Source organism: Tachypleus tridentatus, chromosome 10 (assembly GCF_004210375.1).
Source record: "Tachypleus tridentatus isolate NWPU-2018 chromosome 10, ASM421037v1, whole genome shotgun sequence".
NCBI classification, from domain to species: domain Eukaryota; kingdom Metazoa; phylum Arthropoda; class Merostomata; order Xiphosura; family Limulidae; genus Tachypleus; species Tachypleus tridentatus.
The window spans coordinates 40,190,633-40,210,595 of record NC_134834.1 but is presented as its reverse complement, the minus strand read 5'-3'; the positions used below and the strand labels follow the sequence as shown (position 1 = coordinate 40,210,595).

Sequence of the window (19,963 nt, the reverse complement as noted above, 5' to 3'; positions counted from 1 at the left end):
TTTCAAGCACTGCAAGTCAAATAAAAACAACATAACCATAGAAAACACTCAAATACTAAATAAAGAAACAAACATAAACAAACGCAAAATTAAAGAAGCCTTACTTATACAATAACTTAAACTCAAAATAAACCAATATAAAGGAACGCCTTTATACCTAAATTAAATATAATAAAATAAAATTATATATTCAAACATCTAACACCGTCCTCTACATTCCGACACAACCCCTTCCAAACATGTGGTCAGCTTCCGGTCAGTTACTTCTTTCTTTCTTTGTGAACCTGACGATGACCGAAGAAGGTCGAAACGTTGTTCGCTCTTCTACGTAAAATATTTTCTCAACCCAAACGAACCGTTTTTTGCATAAATATTGAACAATCATAACATTTTCCAGGTGACTCAGCAGTAACCTAAAATTTAAGAATCAATATCTACGGTAGATACAGCGAAGATATTTCATTCTGTAACTTAATGTTTAAACAAAAAGTAATGCAAAATTAAACTGCGTTTTAATTAAAACGAATACAGTAAATACTTACAGCATTAACACAGCTACTAGACCTAACAAAATGGTTAAAAATTGCCGCCAGAGTCCCGTTCTTTCGGAGATATTCTGTGTACGCTTTCCGCCACAGTTATTGCACAACCGACAACAAAAAAAGAAAATTCCAATCAGCCACATCACAATGACGTAAATTAGGCCGATAACGATGCAAGCTACGATACCTTTCTCCAACGATAGTATCTGAAAAGGAAGAATGGTCTGGTAAGAACGATGGTTTCATAATGAATTTTATTAGTTTGTACGTATATTAAACAAATAAAAAACTTCCGTATAAATTTGTTTATGCTGTAACTCAAGTTATAGAAAACTATAACTGAACTACAACACGAAGCTAAGCCGAAAATTTACCGAAAAATCTTTCTGTAAATTATATAACTAAAAAAACAAAACAAAAACGAACCGAATATGTCCCAGCCAATCTGGAATTGTAAGATTCAAGTATGCGATATACTGATTACGTCCATAACTTTCTGCTGCAAGCAAGGTTTAAAAAAGTGATATTAAGTTATTCAGTTAAGCGCTATCTATCATTTTACTTCTCTCAATAGATAATTGCTCACTTAAATGTATTACGTAACGTGTTAATTTAGAATGTTTGAAACTGAGTTAAATTTAGAAGTTAAATAAATGCCGATGTGTATCCAATTTATGATGCTTTTCTTTTTTTTTTAGGTATAAATATATTTTAATATACAAACAATAATATAATTTACAATAACAGTTGTTGATAAAATTTAAGAAAAACAACCTTCACACTTTAATATTTTATCAAAAATGTGCAAATTCTTGTAATATGCACAAGAAATTTCAAAAAACGACAACAAATACCGGTTATTATAAATAATAATCTATGTACAAAAGTTTTACAAACTTACAAACAATATTGAGTCTTCTATCTGTTTTGGAAGTTTCTTGGTATCTTATCGAAGGTTCACAATGAGCGAATTAACGTTGAATTGTTGTGAATATAATGCACTCAAAAAGAACAATCTGGCTAGCTACCTCTCTATTTTTTTCTTCTGCCACACGCTGAGTTTTTTACGTTGGACCCGGCATGGCCAGGTGGGTTAAGGCCTGCGAATCGTAATCTGAGGGTCGCGGGTTTGCATCCTCGTCGCACCAAACATGCTCGTCTTTTCAGCTGTGGGGGCATTATAATGTGACGGTCAATCCCACTATTCGTTGGTAAAAGAGTAGCCCAAGAGCTGGCGGTGGGTGGTGATGACTGTGCCTTCCCTCTAATCTTACACTGCTGGCTTAGGGACGGCTAGCGCAGAGAGCCCAGGCGTAGCTTTGCGCGAAATTAAAAAAAAAAAAAATCACGCTAAAGTTGCATCGTGTGTTTGTAAAAATACTAATGTCCAATGTTAATTCACCGAAGTTAGATGTTTTGTAATATTTGAAATCTATAAACGTTATATCGATTGCAGTTATAGCTTTCGAGGTTTATAGCACCTCAACTGTAGCAAACCAATGATATATACTGTTTCTTGGCGTGTCGCGTGGGTTATATTTATAGGCATGAGGAGAGTTTCTAGAAATTTCAGTTTGCACAGTAATATAGACGATACACCAGTGTTTGCATACACACATGTATTGTTGACTCTTACACTCAAGAATCTTCTACAACTTTAATGGATTAGTAGATTTAATAGTATAAGTTATGTACATTTTTAAATATAAATTTAATTTAAACAAACACCCATATTAAAATAGAAACATGATAATAAATCCGTCACACCTCACTCCTCAGAGAATTAAAAATTAGCGTTAGACAATTTTAAACTGAGATATTATATATACGTACATTGATAACAATACATTAAATATGATAAATATATTATCAAATAATTTTACAACTTCATTATTCATGACAGTATATAACAAAATCAATACAAATAACATTATGATGATAAAACTACATAGAAAGAGAAAGTGCATCAACAGAAATATTATCATGGATTATCTTCAAATCATACTTTTGTAATGATAAACTTCAAATTAACAGTCTCCTGTTTTTGAGTTTTATTTGATTCAAAAACATCAGTGGATTATGATCATTATAAATAGGTTGTTTTGATACAGATTCATATACATTGAAATGTTCGAAAGGTAACACTAAAGCCAATGTTTCTTTTACTACAGTAAAATAGTTGTTTTGGTGACAGTTAAATTTTTAACTGAGTGTTCAATATCTCTGTCGTCTTATTCTAATAGAATGGCACTAACACCATAGCCGCTGGCGTCAACAGTTAATATGAAAGTCTTATTCAAGTTAGGTGCCGTCAAAACAGGATAAATGCACTATAAAGATTTAACTTTTTAAAAAGTAGATTCATACCACTTGAAGTTTTGATTTTTCTTCAGTAGGTTTGATAATTGTAGAGTGATGCCAGTAAAAGGTTTTACAAAACTTTTTGTAATACCCAGCCATTATCAAATTAAACCCGTCTAAGCCGGAAACTGCATATGGCGGAAACCTATACGACCCAGAAATATCAAAATTTTGCAGCATTATCTTAAGATTTCTCTTATAAAGGCCGCCTGCTAGTACAGTGGTGAGTTTACGGATTTACAACGCTAAAATCAGGGGTTCGGTTCCCCTCGATTAGCTCAGCAGATAGCCCCTTGTGGCTTTGCTATAAGAAAAACACACACACACTCTTATAAAAGACCCTCTACATGGCGGTACCTGCATAATGCGGACGGAAAATTATCTTTCACCTACCTCATTTATCAACAAGTAGGATTGGAGCCTGAGTAAGGCGGAAAAAATGTTTTTGATTAAATATTAATTTCTTATTTAATTAATAATTTCTTTAACATTTTATTACAGTTAAGTGTTGGTTAAATATATTCTGTTCTTTCTTCTACCGTCATTATTTTTGAGATTAAATTAGATTCATGATTTGTAGAAATATATTTGTCTTTTAAGGGCAACATTCTACTCTTTTTAAGTAACTCTCACGAAAAGATAAATTCCAATCTTCTGTAATTTTAAAATTTAGGGAAAATTTACCTAATATTCTCATTTTTAAAAAAATTATTAAATATCCTCATTTTTTTAAAGTTATTTGTTATGATGATTCTAGTGAAATCCAAACTCTGATTTAGAAGTGATGCAAATGATTCTGCGAATGCGGAGAATTTTGTGAACGTTGACAAGAATGAGTTAACAGAACTGATGAAACTGATTTAAATATATAATAGGATCACAAGATGGTAACAGTGCGAGAGATTCAGAAAATGAGCAAAATGGAAAAGATAGTGTGAAAATAGAAATTCCTACTTCCTCGCAAGTGTTGAGTTATATTAATGCTATCAAATTGTATACAAAAATGAAGGGGGAAAATGGACTTCATGAAAAGGCCGTAAAATTGGCGTTCTCTTTTAACCGCATGAGAAAGTCCATTAAAAAAAAAACGAAACACTTGAAACTGGACACCTTCTTCAAATAAATTTAATTAAGATTTTGTGTACTTGTATATATTTTTGTTCTTATTCTAATAAATATAGCGTAAAGAGTATAATAACTTTACTCACAAACGTCTTACTTCCCTTGAGTCAAGCAAGTATAACGTTCCGCTCAAAAATTATATATAATTAAGGAAATGCATGTTCACTGTCTAAACCGGAAAAACCTACTTAAGCCAGAAATTTTGCTCGGTCCCGAGTGATTCAGCCTTAGACAGGTTTTACTGTAAATCGTTTCGTGTTTGTAACAATTGAATAATTTATAACGCAATAAATTTTGGCTTGAGTTGGAGAAACTTAGCCGTGAACCACTGCATGACCTAAATGAAAAACTTCGACTTTACAAAAGTCACTTTTTGTCAAATTTACAGTAAGTCTCTCAAAAACACCATGTAATACAAGTAAGTGTTCTTCCCAGCTGTTATCGTAAATTGTAATATCATCAACATAAATTCCAACATCTGACAGATTGTTCAGACGTTGATTCATAATTTGTTGAAAAGATACCCGAGAATTTTTCATCCCAAACAGAGTCACATTGTACTATTATAATTCATCAGGAATAACAGAAGCAGATATTTCATTTGCTCTGTCAGTTAGGTGAGCAGCCCAGTATCTATTTAGTAGGTCACACTTTGTAATATATCTGTTGTTGTTTTTTCTAATTTTATCAATACAGTCCTCTATTCTTAGAATAGGATAAGAATCTCTCTTTGTCAAAGCATTTACTTTGTGAAAGTCTGTACATAGTCTAACCAAATCATCATATTTGGGAAGAAGTGTACAAGAAGAACAATCACTTTTACTGGACTATGCAATGTAGTTTTCCAGCGTATAAAATATTCCTGTACACATTTTATTGGCCTTGATTCAATTCACACGATAAGGATGTTTCACAGGAGAAGCGTCACCTACATCTAAATAATGAACAGTGATGTTGGCTTGATTACAAAAGTCCAGAAATATACATTCATATTCAATCAATAAACTAGCAAGTTGATTTTTCTGTTCAGGAGGCAAGAAATCGAGTTTTGATTCAAGATTGGTCAGAATGTCAAAACTACTCAATTTGTTGTTGCATTCATATCCAATAATTTCAAACTTATGGGCGTCTGAATTAAGGTGACTGGTATAAGTATCAGAAGAACATTCAACGGCTAAAGTATTTTTGGGTGTATCTCGGATGTGATAGGGCTTCAACGTATTGACATGACCCAGCTTGATAGCCTTTCGACGATTGGGTATTTTCACAACACTGTATGTATCAATAACTTTCTTAATAACCTCAGAAAGATCATGATATTTAGCTTTCAGTGGATGTTTTTTAATGGGTAACAGGTATGAAACAATGTGATCAGGATAGAAATTACGTTCTTTAGCCTTGTGGTCATGAAAAATTTTAATTTTAGCTTGGGAGGATTTTAATTTTTTTCCGAGCTAGTTAATAAACACGTAAGAGTTTGAATCAAAAGATGAAAACATAATCCAATAAGTGCATTTATTTCAAATTATCTTTCAACCATTGTTTCTTCAGCAACTCCAAGAGACCACGTATTGGATAAACCTCAATGACTCCTGATCTGAGTCACAAACAGCAAATAATAATAAACCAACTTCTTCATCCCAATCGTTTTTGTTAACGAAACATTAAATCAGCTTCATATATTTGAAGGTAGAATGGAATCTTTCAGAGTATCTTGTGCTTCTGGTTGGTGCCTAGTAGATTTGATCTGTTTTGCACTGAGCCAATAAGCAATTTGTTGAAACAATTCTGACATAAGGTTTGGTCCTTAATCAGACTATATTTCTTTGGACAACCCAATAAAACTAAAGAAATTAATCGAAGCCTTAAAAATGTTTCGGCTGAAATGTTTCTCAAAGAGATAGCTTCAAAGAATCTAGAGGATGCGCTCATAATAGTCAATAAATACTGGTTTCCTGAATGAGTTTTTGGTAAAGGTCCAACACAATCAACAATCACACGACTGAAGATTTATATAAAAGCTGAGATAGATTTCAAAGGAGAAACAGGACTTTTCTGGTTAGGTTTTCCGAGCAGCTGGCAAGTATGACAAGTTTTGCAAAACCGAGAAACATCTTGCCTAATTTTTGACCAAAGGAAATGTCTCATATTATTTTAATATGTCTTCTTAACATCTAAATTACTTTCCATGGATGGTTTCATGAGCAACTTTCAATATTTCAGAACAATATTCTTTGGGAACAACGATTTGGTAAACTATAGCCCAGTTTTCTGAAGCTGGCACATCCAGTGGTTTCCATTTTTTCACAAACACGCCATTTTTGAGAACATAACCATTTGGTACTTTCTCGACTTCACCTTTTGTAAATGCTTATTTAAATAGTGGAGAGATCTGCGGCTTCCTTTCTTGCTTAGTTATTGGTTTACTTTTAGTAAACGAAACTTCACCAGGTGAAACAGATTCCTTATATCCATCAATGTCACTCACTAAAGAATCAATCGTTAGTAGTACAATGATTCACAAGATCCCTGTTAGATCCAAAACATGTCTGAGACAAACCTATAATATTATCCTATAATAATGTCAATAATTTGTTTTGGGCTTAATTACTTTGCCTGCACTCGAGTCCAGCACATGAGGAAAACACATCTAGATTCTTCTCAACGACAACATCATGCGTAGATGAAACAGTGATCGCTTGTTAACCATTCTGGGTTCAGCAACAACTTTCCCCAGTCAAATTGTTTCCATGTTGTGTACTATAATTTATCTCAGACGAGTCTACGGTTTATTATGTTACTTGTTATTATCTCAAATTAGAAGTTAATTAAAAGTTAATATGTATCAAATTTATGGTTTTTGTCAACAAATTTGATACATACAATTATCTTTATTAACAAAAATATATTTTGATATGCAAACAATAATACAATTTATAATAATGGTTATTACAAATAGTTAATATAAACAATGATTTATATACAAAAATTTTACAAACTTAAAAACAATATTAATCCTTTATGAAGTCTGGAACTGAATACTTTGTCGTCGGTTCACGAAGCGTAAACTACTTTTATTTTGATACACGCATACACTTCGCTTGACGAGAATGCTTGGTAGTTCTATTTTTCACGCATGAGATTTACTCGATGAAAATATATAATATCCTCGTAGAAATACTAACCTTCGAGTTAATTCATTAAAGTTTGTAATATTCGATTGGAAATCTATAAACGTCCCTGTAGTTTTCCGAAAAATAAGTGTTTGTCACAATTATTGCTTCCAAGGATTATAGTATACTGACAGCAGTAACCAAACAATATATATAAACTATTTCTTGGCGTGTTGATTTTTAAACTAAGACGATGTTCAAGAAATTTCAATTGGCAATAATACTGGCAATCACTGGTATTTTACATACATCGTATTATGTTGATTCTTACATTCGAGATTTTTCTACAAAGTTTTGTTTGTTTTGGAATTTCGCACAAAGCAACTCGAGGGCTATCTGTGCTAGCCGTTCCTAATTTAGCAGTATAAGACTAGAGGGAAGGCAGCTAGTCATCACCACCCACCGCCAACTCTTGGGCTACTCTTTTACCAACGAATAGTGGGATTGACCGTAACATTATAACGCCCCCACGGCTGGGAGGGCGAGCATGTTTGACGTGACTCGAGCGCGAACCCGCGACCCTCAGATTACGAAGCGCACGCCTTAACGCGCTAGGCCATGCCAGGCCCTTCTACAAAGTTAGAGAACAGCTAAGTCTTATGCAATACACATTTAACAATATAAGTTATATACTGTAACGGATCTAACGTTATACGTTTATTTTAACACCTATGTTTGTTTCAGTAAAGTTTTCTGTTTTGCATGTGACGTATATTCTTGACTGTGTATTGCGCAAATCCCGCCTGTTTTCGAACTTTGTAGGAAATTCTTAAGAGTAAGTATCAATATGTGCTTTACGAAATCTGGCGTGATTTGTATAAAAGCAACTTAGTAGCCGAGAAACAGTCGAATAAAATTATTATTGGTCAGCTACAGTCAGTTTGTTATAAGTCTAGAAAGCTATAATTGCGATTAACGCTCATTATTCACAAAATTACAGAATTGACCAGAAAAATTATAATTTTGAGCATTACAAACTGTTCAACTTTAGTGAATTACTTCGCACGTTAGAATTTCTATTAGGACATTAAATATCTTCGCCGGTAAGAAGTAAGCTTGTAACCAGTGAGAAGCCAGCCAAAAATAAACAGCTAACTTAGGCGAGGTGAAACAATATCAACTCAGTATTAATTTCTCATCGTGGACCTGTACCATCAATAAAATTTTCAGTTTTAGAACAAATAGAAGACTCAGTACAGTTTGTAATTCAGTAAAACTCGTATATAAACCAATATTTGTAATAACCATTAATATCAATTGTATTATTATTTGTATATTAAAATATATTAGAATTAAGAAAGAAAATTCTGTGTGTGGTTCTTGTTGACAAATATCATAAATTTAATACATATCGACATGCAATTAACTTTTAAGTTAAAATTAAAATTCCCAGCTCTTCGAAATCGTTAATACGTTAACACATGTAACATACTAACTCGGATACTCGTCCAAAATAAATTATAATACTTAACATAATAAACTGGGGTCTAGTGTCCGAGATATGAAGAAAAAAATCGTTATAAATTAAAATTGAAATCTTTGTTCAGTTTGTAGTTCTGAGTGCCGACAAGAATTTATTTTGTCTGATTATCAAGGTTTTCTTGAATCACGCCCCTCGAACAACTAGAGAAATATAACATAAGTGAATTACTCAAAATTTCCAAGAGTTTAGAAATAGAGAATCAAAAATCAGTGAGAAAAAATGAAGTAAAAAGTGTATTGTTGAAGTATTAGTCGATGATGATTTCTTGTCTGAGGAAACATTAGGGGAATATCTAGTGTCTCCACCAGTCAGTCAGAGTTGAGTAATAGAGATCAAAAATAAGTTAGAAACAAGTCCGCATCGGAGCCCAGGAAGAGGAAACCCATATCGAAGCTGAGAAAGAAATTAGGCTGAAATAAATGGAAATGAGACTTAATTTTAATCTACCAAGGCAAAATGACAACTTTAATCTCAATCGATATATTAAAGTACCAACGTTTAATGAAAACGAAGTTGATAAATATTTCTAACATTTGGGGAAAGTTGTCCAAACCAAGAAATGACTCACCGAAAAATGGTTATTAATATTTTTGACTGGTAAAGCACAAGAAGCTTATGCCGCTGTTTCTCTTAAAGGTTGCACCAATTATAATAAGGTTAAAGCAGCTACTATCAAAGCATAAGAGTTAGTACCAGAGGCTTATCGCCAAAGGTTAGAGGTTATTGCAAGCAAAATAGCTAAAGTTATATGGAATTCGCCCACGAAAAAGAGGTTTATTTTGACCGATGGTGTAATTCTGTGCATATTGGTAACAGTTTCGACAAAGTAAAATAATTATTCTAATTGAGGAATTTAAATGCTGTACAAGTGTTGGCCTCAAGACTTATTTAGATGAAAAGAAAACTGAAACACCACACAATGTAGCTTCTCTTTCCGATGATTACACTTTCACTCATAAAACCACTTTTCATAAAAAGAAGTTCCTGCCGTCTTAGCGAAACTATGAACCTATTCAATCTATTAAAGTTAATTAAGGATTCGTTTGAAAATTCCAGCTTCTCTAGTTCAAAATCATATCACAGACGGGATAAATCTTCATCAAGGTGTGTCTGCTGTTTCTGTATATTATGTCCAGTTGTTGTTTGTTTCCACATATGAGCGTAGTTTCACAAGGTCACACGATGTTATTTATTTGGACACTAATAAAAGGGTTAATGTAATTAGGGGGAAATTTAAACCTTTTGTGTCTGTTGATTCTATGTCTTTGACAACTAACACTGCTAATCGTATACCCATACGTATTTCACGTGTTACTGATGCGGCTCAATCATTGCTGTTAGAAGGTGTATTGCCTTTATATTTGAGTTCTGCAACTGGCGAGTCTGTTACTACTCAGGATACTGGGGGGGGCTTTGTTAATGTTTCTGTTCATAACATTTATTTAGCATCAGACCTCGTTTCGGGATCAGTTAAGAATGTATCATTATTCTTGAGAAACGATTTGACTGAGAGATAGGTTGTTGTCGAACCCGAGATTGGTATCGAACCAGTCACTGTCTCATCTAAGGATGATGTTGTGGAGACGAATCCAGAAGTTTTTCAGTGTGTTGTGACTCGAGCTCAGGCTAGAAATTAAGCCAAAAACAAATGATAGAGATGTGTTTAGAAGACGATATTACAGATTTGTCTCAGGCATTTTTTGGACCCGACGATTATATTGTGAATAACTGTCCTACTGACAATTCATTGGTGAGTGACAATGATGAACGTGAGGGATTTGATTCACGTGGTTACTTATTTAAAACTAACCTGGGATAAGCATAGCTTTGCAAATAGCATTAAACCATCATTAACTTCTTAATTTCTTTTTCATGTCTACATGAGAGTTTCTTTTACCGTTGTACGGTTGTCACAAAGACAAACAGATCTCGGATCAATGGGGAAGAAAAGGTAAAAATACAATTAATATCTTACACTCAAAACTAAAATTAAGCTGACTAAATAAACAACAATATAATACCGAAAATATTCGCTCTTTCAGATGTGGATATGTTATAATATGGTGATCAATCTCACTATTTGGGTAAAGCATGAACTTAAGAATTCGTGTGGATGATTCTAACAATACACTGTAGCAGAGTTCTTAAGCGTCAAAGAATAGTCCAGTCATTAAGCCATGTGCTTAACCTGTGACGTCAAATTTCTTTCTGGCCAAACAACAACACAAACGTATAAGTTAAATAAAAATAGAATAAACTTAATACTAAAAACGATATTGTTTATAACTAAAATATTCACAACCAGTAATGAATGCTGTTGCTCTCAAAGTAATTGCTACTTTGTTTTCTGGTGTAATTACTGATTGGGTTGATTAGAAAATTAAATTACAAGAATTACAGCGCGTTAATATCAAGTCTTTATTAGTTATCTTCCTAAACTGTAACCGGCGGTTAATCGTTCACTTTTTTCTCAAGCGATTTTATAATATTCAAAAAAACCTTGGTTCAGCAATAAATGGTTTTAACCTTCCTCACCTCGTAAACCGATTCAGGTATATGGAATTCTTTTGTTGTGGCATAGTCAATAAAGGAATCTGCAAGAAAAATAACCGGTTGAAACAACTTTAACTGCTGATTACAAAATATAGTTTAAACAGGGGGTTTACAATATGGTAGATTACATGCTTCATAGCGTCTATTTTATTATAAAAGTAACACATACGTTATATTTAACAGTCATTGCTGGAAACTGTACTCTTCAAAAAAAGAAACGCAAAAGGCAAAATTTGAGACATATTGTTAACAAGTTTATTCCGGGTAGTTCTGTATGACATGTGTGAAACTTTGCACATTCACTGCTGAACATCCAAAGTCTGCAAAGGCGAAGTCCATGCTCACTAGTTGACGTTTAACGTCACTCAACGTCAATAACGAGTATGCCCCCCGTGAGCATCAATAACTGCTTGGCATCTCCTGCCCATGGAAGCGATGAGATGACGAATCACATCCTATGGAATGGATGTCCACTCAGCCTGCAAAGCTGCTGCAAGCTGAGGTAGAGTTTGCGGTTGAGGTTGTCGCCGTCGCAGACGTCGGTCCAACTCGTCCCAAAAACTGGTGATCTGGAGGGCCAGGGAAGAACGTTGATGTTGTGGTGTCTGAAGAAGACAGTGGTGAGTTGGGCTGTGTGAGGACGGGTGTTGTCATGTTGAAAAACGTCGTTGACGTTCACCATGATGGGTTGCACATGGGGCCTAAGAATCTCGTCGACGGTTGCGTACGGTCTGATCGAGAATCCTACGCAGCCCTGGTATGGTTGAGGTAGTAGACGTCGCAGTGGTGGTCCTATACCGAAGGTGACGTAACCGGATGTAACGATCTTGTGCGGGCGTGGTCACACGAGGTTTGCCAGATCGTGGACGGTCACAAGTTGATCCATGCTGTTGGTGACGGTTCCATAGCCTTGTGATGGTGCTTAGGTGAACATTCACAGCTCTGGCAACATCTGATCGAGATTCGCCTGCTTCAAAGCGAGCAATGGCGTTGTTGCGTTGTGCTTCAGTCAGTCTTGGCGTAACTGTATTGCGTGTCGGTGGCTTAACACTGAGCTATGAAAACCGAGAACCCGTCACTTTTGTAGGGACTTTGCACATGTTGCACTTGCAGAACATTCAGATCTCTCAAACAAATGTATTGGACACGAATGCGTTTTGGCGAAAAATCCAATGTTTTCCTTCGTTTTCAAAGTGCACAACTTTTATTGTCATTTTGGTCTGGCAATCAGTGCCTTAACACGTGTAACATCACATACTCTGAGCTTTTAACGTTATTACATATATTTCTCTTTAAAATAACAAGAATATCCCTTTTGCGTTTCTTTTTTTTGAAGAGTATTTAACACTGTGTCAACTTCATTGGAACATATCAGTAAATTTAAACATTATGGACTTATTACATTTATATATATTGACTTATGTTATAAATTGAAAGCTCCAAGATAACTTAATATGTGACAAACCAAAACTTCAGTTAACAATATAAGGTTGAACATTATGATCTGACCCGTTCCTGGGAAAGGTCTTTCATAAATAGATATGGCATACCATACCTTACGTCATTCATAATGAATACATTCGCCATTACGACATCAGGACGTGTTTGTTCCAAGCACGAATGGTTACACAATCAAAATAGTTTTATAAAAAAGCAAACATAGTTAACTTAGTCAGAACTCCTACTAGGGCGGCCAATGAAAACAGTTACTAATTAACAAATTCCTGCATCTCACATACATGTTGTACAGTTGTCATAAAGACAAACAATCAGTGATGTCGAGAAAACCCACTTGTAGAGAGATATATATGCAAAAACGGCTCGTTTGGGTTGAGAAAATATTTTACATAGAAGAGCGAACAACGTTTCGACGATGACCGAAGAAGGTCGAAACGTTGTTCGCTCTTCTATGTAAAATAAATTTCTCAACCCAAACGAGCCGTTTTTGCATATATATAAAGACAAACAGCTCTCGGATCAATGGGGCGGAAAAGGTAAAAAATGCGATTAACACCTTACACTCGAAACTGAAATTAAGCTGATCGCTTTTGTATTAGAGATGAAAGCTACTGAACATGAAGGATTTGTAACCTGTATCTTAGAACTCCAACTGATTCAAGTTCATTATGATGTGAGTAAAGAAAAATCATGTATTATTTCGCAAATAAATTCCAAACATTATTCTTGTAGTTTATATAAACTTATTATAACACAACAACTAAATGTAGTTAAAAAGTAGTTCGTGATTTGCATCTACTTTATTCATAAGTCATATTGGCATAAAACATTCAGTAATATCAAAGTTCGGAAATTGTTTAATCATACAAGTCAAGTATAATTGTAAATTTCACTACTAACAAACAGCGAGTATGCTGTGTTTTCTCTTATTTTTACCAAACAAGTGATCATATAAATTGTAGCTGAAAAATATTTCTTCAACATAAATGAATATCGTACTTGCATCAATTTTTTTACTTCATGTGGCGTAAATTATGTTATGTCCATTCCTGTCTCTCAACGTATTACAAATTTAAACTGTATGTATTATCTACTTGTATTAAGAAAACACAAAGCACGTCTTAATTAAACACGAAATCTTCAACCACATTTAAAACATTTAGAAACAAATACATTACAAAATAAAATTTTTACATCTATAAATACAAAACTTTATATTTTTATGATCTGAATCAAAATTATAATGGTTTACTGATATGGAATTAACTAATAGAAATTGTATTGGTAATTTCTTTTGTTTAGATAGTTTTATCCAAAAATGTACAAAATGACAAATATAAAAAAAAAGTTAAAAAAAAAATGAAATGGGCAAATATTATAGACTTTTGTACTCATTTAGATGGTAAATTTTATTTGGTTGCTGACGTTCGTAGTTATTTCTACAAAAGTGTTTATAAAATTGTTAATGACTTACATGTTTCTGCAATACAAAATAATTTTAATTTAAAATATTTAAAACTTATTATCAATTTTGAATATCAACTTCTAATAGGACCACTTATATATAATAACAAGTGTTTTTAAAAATAATTTAAATATAAATAATATACACAATTTACCATGTAATTCTCACTCAAAATCTTTGGCAATTTTTTATGAATTTATTATTACTGGGAATTTAGATATAATAAAATATATTTTTTTTACAGAAAATCTTGCAAAACAGGGCTAACTACAAAATGTACAATATAGACATTTCAAATTCTACAAGGAAAACCATTACCATTCCATTCTAGAGATATAGGTCGTTATTTTGTTTATGTTTATAAAAACAAAGATGATTATATTTTAAAACTTATTCATTCTACACATTATCATCGAAATTGGTTTTTATAATTAATATATTATGTGAACAATATAATTAAAGATAAATTAGCTATCATTAACGTTAATAAATATCCAATAGTTTTGAATCTTTTCAATTTAAAAAAATCAGTAAAATACAGGAGAAATATATTACAGTGCCTGCAGATAAAACCAGTGTAATTTTGACAGATACTAAACAAACATTTAAATTACAAGGTAACTATAAAGAGGGTATTTATTAACAATTGTTGAAAGCTGCACAAATTGATATTAAATCAAACTACATCCAAAATTACCGTATCTATATGTAAGACTTAAATTACAAAAATTTCCCATTCATTGTTGCTTTATTTCTAGGCCCGGCCTGACCAGGTTTTAAGGCTCTCGACTTGTAATTCGAGGGTCAAGGGTTCGAATTTCCGTCACACCAAACATGCTTAACCTTTTAGCCATAGTAGCGTTATAATGTGACGGTCAATCTCATTATTTGTTGGTTAAAAATTAACCCAAGGGTTGGCGGCGGGTGGTGATAACTAGCTGCCTTTTATATTGTCTTACATTATTAAATGAGAGACGGCTAGTGCATACAGCTCTCATGCAGTTTCCGCAAAATTCAAAACAAACTATTCATTTTATTTCTAGTTCGACAAAAACTATTCTGAAGCAACATTCGATTTTTTTAAGCAAATGACTAAATCAGTCAATTGTTAAAAATATTAATTATACTGTTAATATCTAGATACTTAGATATAAAGAACGTAGAAATGTTGAATAAAACATAATTAGCAGATACAATTCAAACTTATGATTTAATGAACTACATTATTTACGACTATACTACTCAACGATTTGTTGTTTGTGATAAATTCTTTAATAGATCCATTCATTGATCTACCAATTTTAAAGTAAAAAAGTCAAAGTTTTACTGCTACCAATATTAAAAACACAATTATATTTTTGTTCATATAATAATTATATTCATTCTGATAAGTACGTTGATAAGGAAATAGTGCGTATATTGATGGAATCTATTTATTTAAGTTGTATTGCTAATTTATATCCTTTGAATTATGAAAACAAGTTTATAAATAATTTTTTCAAATCTAGAGATATTTTCCTTAGATATATAAATATAGATATATTGATAATATAAATAGTATTAGCAATCAAGTAATACAAATTGTATTAGCAACATCTACCCTGAAGTTCTACAAATCTTGAATATGTGAATATTAAATACTAAAACACATTATTCAGGTTTATATAAAAAGATAATAATTATAGTGATATTAATATCTAAGAGAACATTTTTACATTTCAGATATATGGTCTTTCCTCAATAATAGTAATGGTCCAACAAATGACATATTGTGTGCACATGTTTTAGTAAAGCCACATCGAACTATTTTCCGTGTCTACTGGGAGGAATCAAACCCCTGCTTTAAGCAGTATGAATTCGTTGACTTACCGCTGCACCACTGTTTTATATATTGTCAAAGTTGCAACAATAGAGAATATATATAATGTCAATTTATTAACAGAACAAGAATAAAATTTTATCTTAAAAGAAGAATCTGTACATCCTTATCGACTAAACCAGAATTTTCAAAATAAACGTGCTGAATATTTAATTAAAATATTTGTATTAGATTCTTATTCCAGATAAATATTTGTACAATTAAACAAATAAAATTAAGGTAAATATAAAAATAGAAATAATAGGTTAATTTTGAAAAATTATGCTTTCGACAGATCTATTAATATTTTAAAATATAGAATAAAAGAATTATCCGAATTAAACGACACAAAACTGAAATATTTGCCAACATATATAGGTTTAAACATATTCATACTAAAGATTTAGTTTAGTTATAGACCTGATCAAATTTGAATTCAAATGGAATCATGTTCTAACGAATATGTTGGTCAAGAACAAAAACACATATCTTTTACGGTAATATATTTCAAACATAAAGTATGTGATGATTTATCTCTACCATATTTATTTCATAAAATTGTTAGTTTTAAGTATAATAAACCTATAGAACCACGTCTTGTTTTCGTGAATAATTAAATCCGATATGAATCGATAATTTACTTTCCATTTGTATAGTTAGTGGTTTTATTTATTCATTTCATACACATATATTAAACTGCAACTAAGATGTTATAAGCGATTACGACTAAAAATTGTTTATAGAAAAAGTACCAAATTTAGAATTTTAAAAAAAGTCTTTAAAAAATAAAATCTTGAAATATTTGGAAAAATATTGATCAAAATCAGTAAAAATTTTATTATCCTCCGTGTTTTTAAATGGAAACTATTTCTAACTTAATAGAAAGCTTTAAAATTATCAGAATATGAGATATGTGTTTATTTTAATATCTATTAAAGGAAAATAAGAGAATTTTAAGAACAATTCCTTATTATCAGTATTGATAAAGTTTATTGTAATTTTGATTTTGTATGTAAAAAATAATATACACACACTTTAAATTTCAATTGTTGAAATTAATACAACAAACACATTTACAAAAGCATCTTCAATACAAATATAGTTACTACAAATTCAAAGAAACCTATTGAAATCGACCTATAAATATAGATTATACATGTTCTAACTTATCATTTTATATGCAGTTTTGAAATTGCATAAAACTTCTTTTAAGTTCAGGTTTATTACACGCTTTTTAAACACACTGATTAGATCTGCTACTGTTGTACTTAATAACAACATTCTAGATGCTTTATTAAAAAATAAAGTAACTGTCATTAAATGATTTGAAACACTGTTTTTATCATTAAAAATAATATACCAATTTTTGGAATGCTTAACTAACTTAATTTCCTTAAAAATAACTAACTCTGTTACTACATTATATTCTAAAATAGGCCTGAAAGATTTAGTCAGGATTTTTAATAATCTACTTGATATATTTGTAAACATAAAAATAATAATTCAAAATATAAATATTAAGAATAACTCTCTTTCCAGAATTGGCTGCAGACAGTGAAAGACAGTAGGATTTGAGACATTGTATGTTCAAACACTCACATCCTAATCCTTAACTAATTTTCTTTAGTTGCTGGCTTGTTTGTCATCTGCATCTTGTTTGATAGATGGACTTCCCCTAACGTGTTTGGGTGCTATGGCCACAGACATTGCCCGTTACGAGTTTTAATAAGGACAACAAAGACTCGTCATGTAAAAATATTTTTTGATTTTTAGGCCTCTTTGTAAAATGTTGTTGATTTATACTAATTTTATCATTATATTTATAGAGCTGTTCAAAATATTGCTCATTTGCAATTAATGTAGCTGATAGCTTTATAACTAATGATTTTTTATATATACGTATATTCGTGTATACATATAATTCAATGTATACCAACTCGTTCAAATATGAAAAAGAAGACATACTTGTGCTGCTTTACCAATTAGTTTATCATCAACTGACTTGATGTACATGATTTCCTTAATTCAGCAGCTAACTTAATTTCCATGTCAACAACACCAGAGTCACTCGTGTTCTCTATGTGTAAAAAACACGTGTTAGGTCACAGGTACCATTTAAAGAGATAGGCTCACTAGAACGACTTCATAAAAATAAAAGTAGTGTTGAAAAATTAAGAAATAATAGCCTATTCTACTATGGACATCCGTCCTGATTACGATGTTCAATAACTTTGTCATCATATTACCAGTCACTCCAAAATACCAGATTGCTGCACTCATATTGCCAGCTAAGGCTTTTGAAAACCAGCCATATCATGTAAACTCTACAATAACTCGGTAAAAGTAAGAAATGCCTAAATATAATGTATACAAACTATACTATAAGACTCAACAGGACAAGGTCACCTGTTTTGTAATTGTTCAAACTTTCTTAGTGCTCAGAAGGCAAGGTTAGTTTGTCAGAGCACCATGCCATCATCAGCAGTCAAACCAATTGTTCATTTCTCCAATATTTATTTTAACAAACCTATCAGTCTTAGCTGTATATAGATAAAACATTTCATCCTATATCCCAGCTAGACTGACCACACGATTATTTGAAAGTAAGGTAAGTACCATTTATCAGCTGTCCTAACGGTAGAATGTCATATAACTATCGTGTAATACAATACATATACATCCTATTAAACACCATTTGATAGCTTAGAAAACAATAAAAGTCACTTTCGGCCACAGATATTTTAGAATAACAGGCCATTCTATCCCCAATAAAAGCAATTAATCCCAATCATAGTGATTAAAAGGTCATCATCAGCGCCTCAGGCATTTATCAGAGAAGACAGATAAATACTGTTAATTTAAGTACGTACGAAGTTTTTTCCTTAATATCAGCTAATATGATTTTCAACAACACAGTATTATTATCATCATAGCTAATTTACAATTATAATCTATATCTTGACAAAAACACTTCTCAAACTACCCACTAGTGACATATAATGTAAGTTTGTTGACATATTTAACTACAGTAACTCACAATTCAATACTAGGGCTGTTATTTCTGTGATACAGTTGTATTCTACAAATATAATTAGTCACAAGTCTCAAACTATTGTTATATCATTATTTTCTTGTGACATCTTGTTTGATGTACTGCTACCTTGGTAACTTTCTGAAGCAGATATTTATGCTAATTAACTTCACAGAATACAGTAATTCCGCATATACATATGGACATTGCAAATACATTCGTTAGGAAAGAGGATCATAATGCATTAGACCTCCTAGGAAATTTAAAGAACAACCAGTTGACTGTTACTCTGTTACATAGTATGTTATTCTAACGTATGGTAAATGTCCATCTCAATCAGTTCAGTTAGGCCTCACATAGTTGTCGAGTGTAGGCTTGGTATCATTGTTAGCACTGACTGAATTAATTGGGATGGACATCTACTATCTGTACAGCCGATACAGCAAGATCATCAGATTGAGAATGAAAGCGTGTATTCTCCTTTCCCCCTTGACATAACTCTACAAATAACTAGCTTTTCAAGGTAACTACTTGATCTGTATGGACATAAAGGCGTCTGTGAAGTACTGTATTAACATGTTAACTGACAGAAAAATTACAGTCCACTCGAATACGTAGTTGATATTGTCCAGCATATATTTACTCTTCTTTTTCAGCTTTCAGAAGAGAACAAACAATATCCAGGTTTAAATAGTGTGTGTCACTCCTTGGCGCCATATAATATTTCCATTAAGAAAGATTCCTTGCTTTAGAAGTATGAGGACTACTAGCTTTATCATATCTTGGTTATCATATCACAGTGATTCATAATGATGGCACAACTTACCATACTGCACTTTCAACTGCCTGTACAAGTGCCAAATTTCATATGTTACTTCTAAATCTGCCAGTTTGTATTGGTCACATACTGAAAGTAG

General features: G+C 32.2%; 1 protein-coding gene across 2 annotated transcripts in view; it reads right to left on the bottom strand.

The window, feature by feature from the left end:
* The window catches only part of LOC143229117 (prominin-1-like), a 129,368-nt gene that overhangs the window by 87,110 nt on the left and 22,295 nt on the right, over positions 1-19,963 (bottom strand). For both annotated transcript variants that reach the window (XM_076460964.1, XM_076460965.1), the window contains exons 3-4: positions 11,217-11,275; positions 543-748 (exon numbers count right to left, since the gene is read on the bottom strand). In XM_076460964.1, coding sequence (XP_076317079.1) covers positions 543-748; positions 11,217-11,275 — 265 coding nt within the window. The remainder of the gene's footprint in view (positions 1-542; positions 749-11,216; positions 11,276-19,963) is intronic.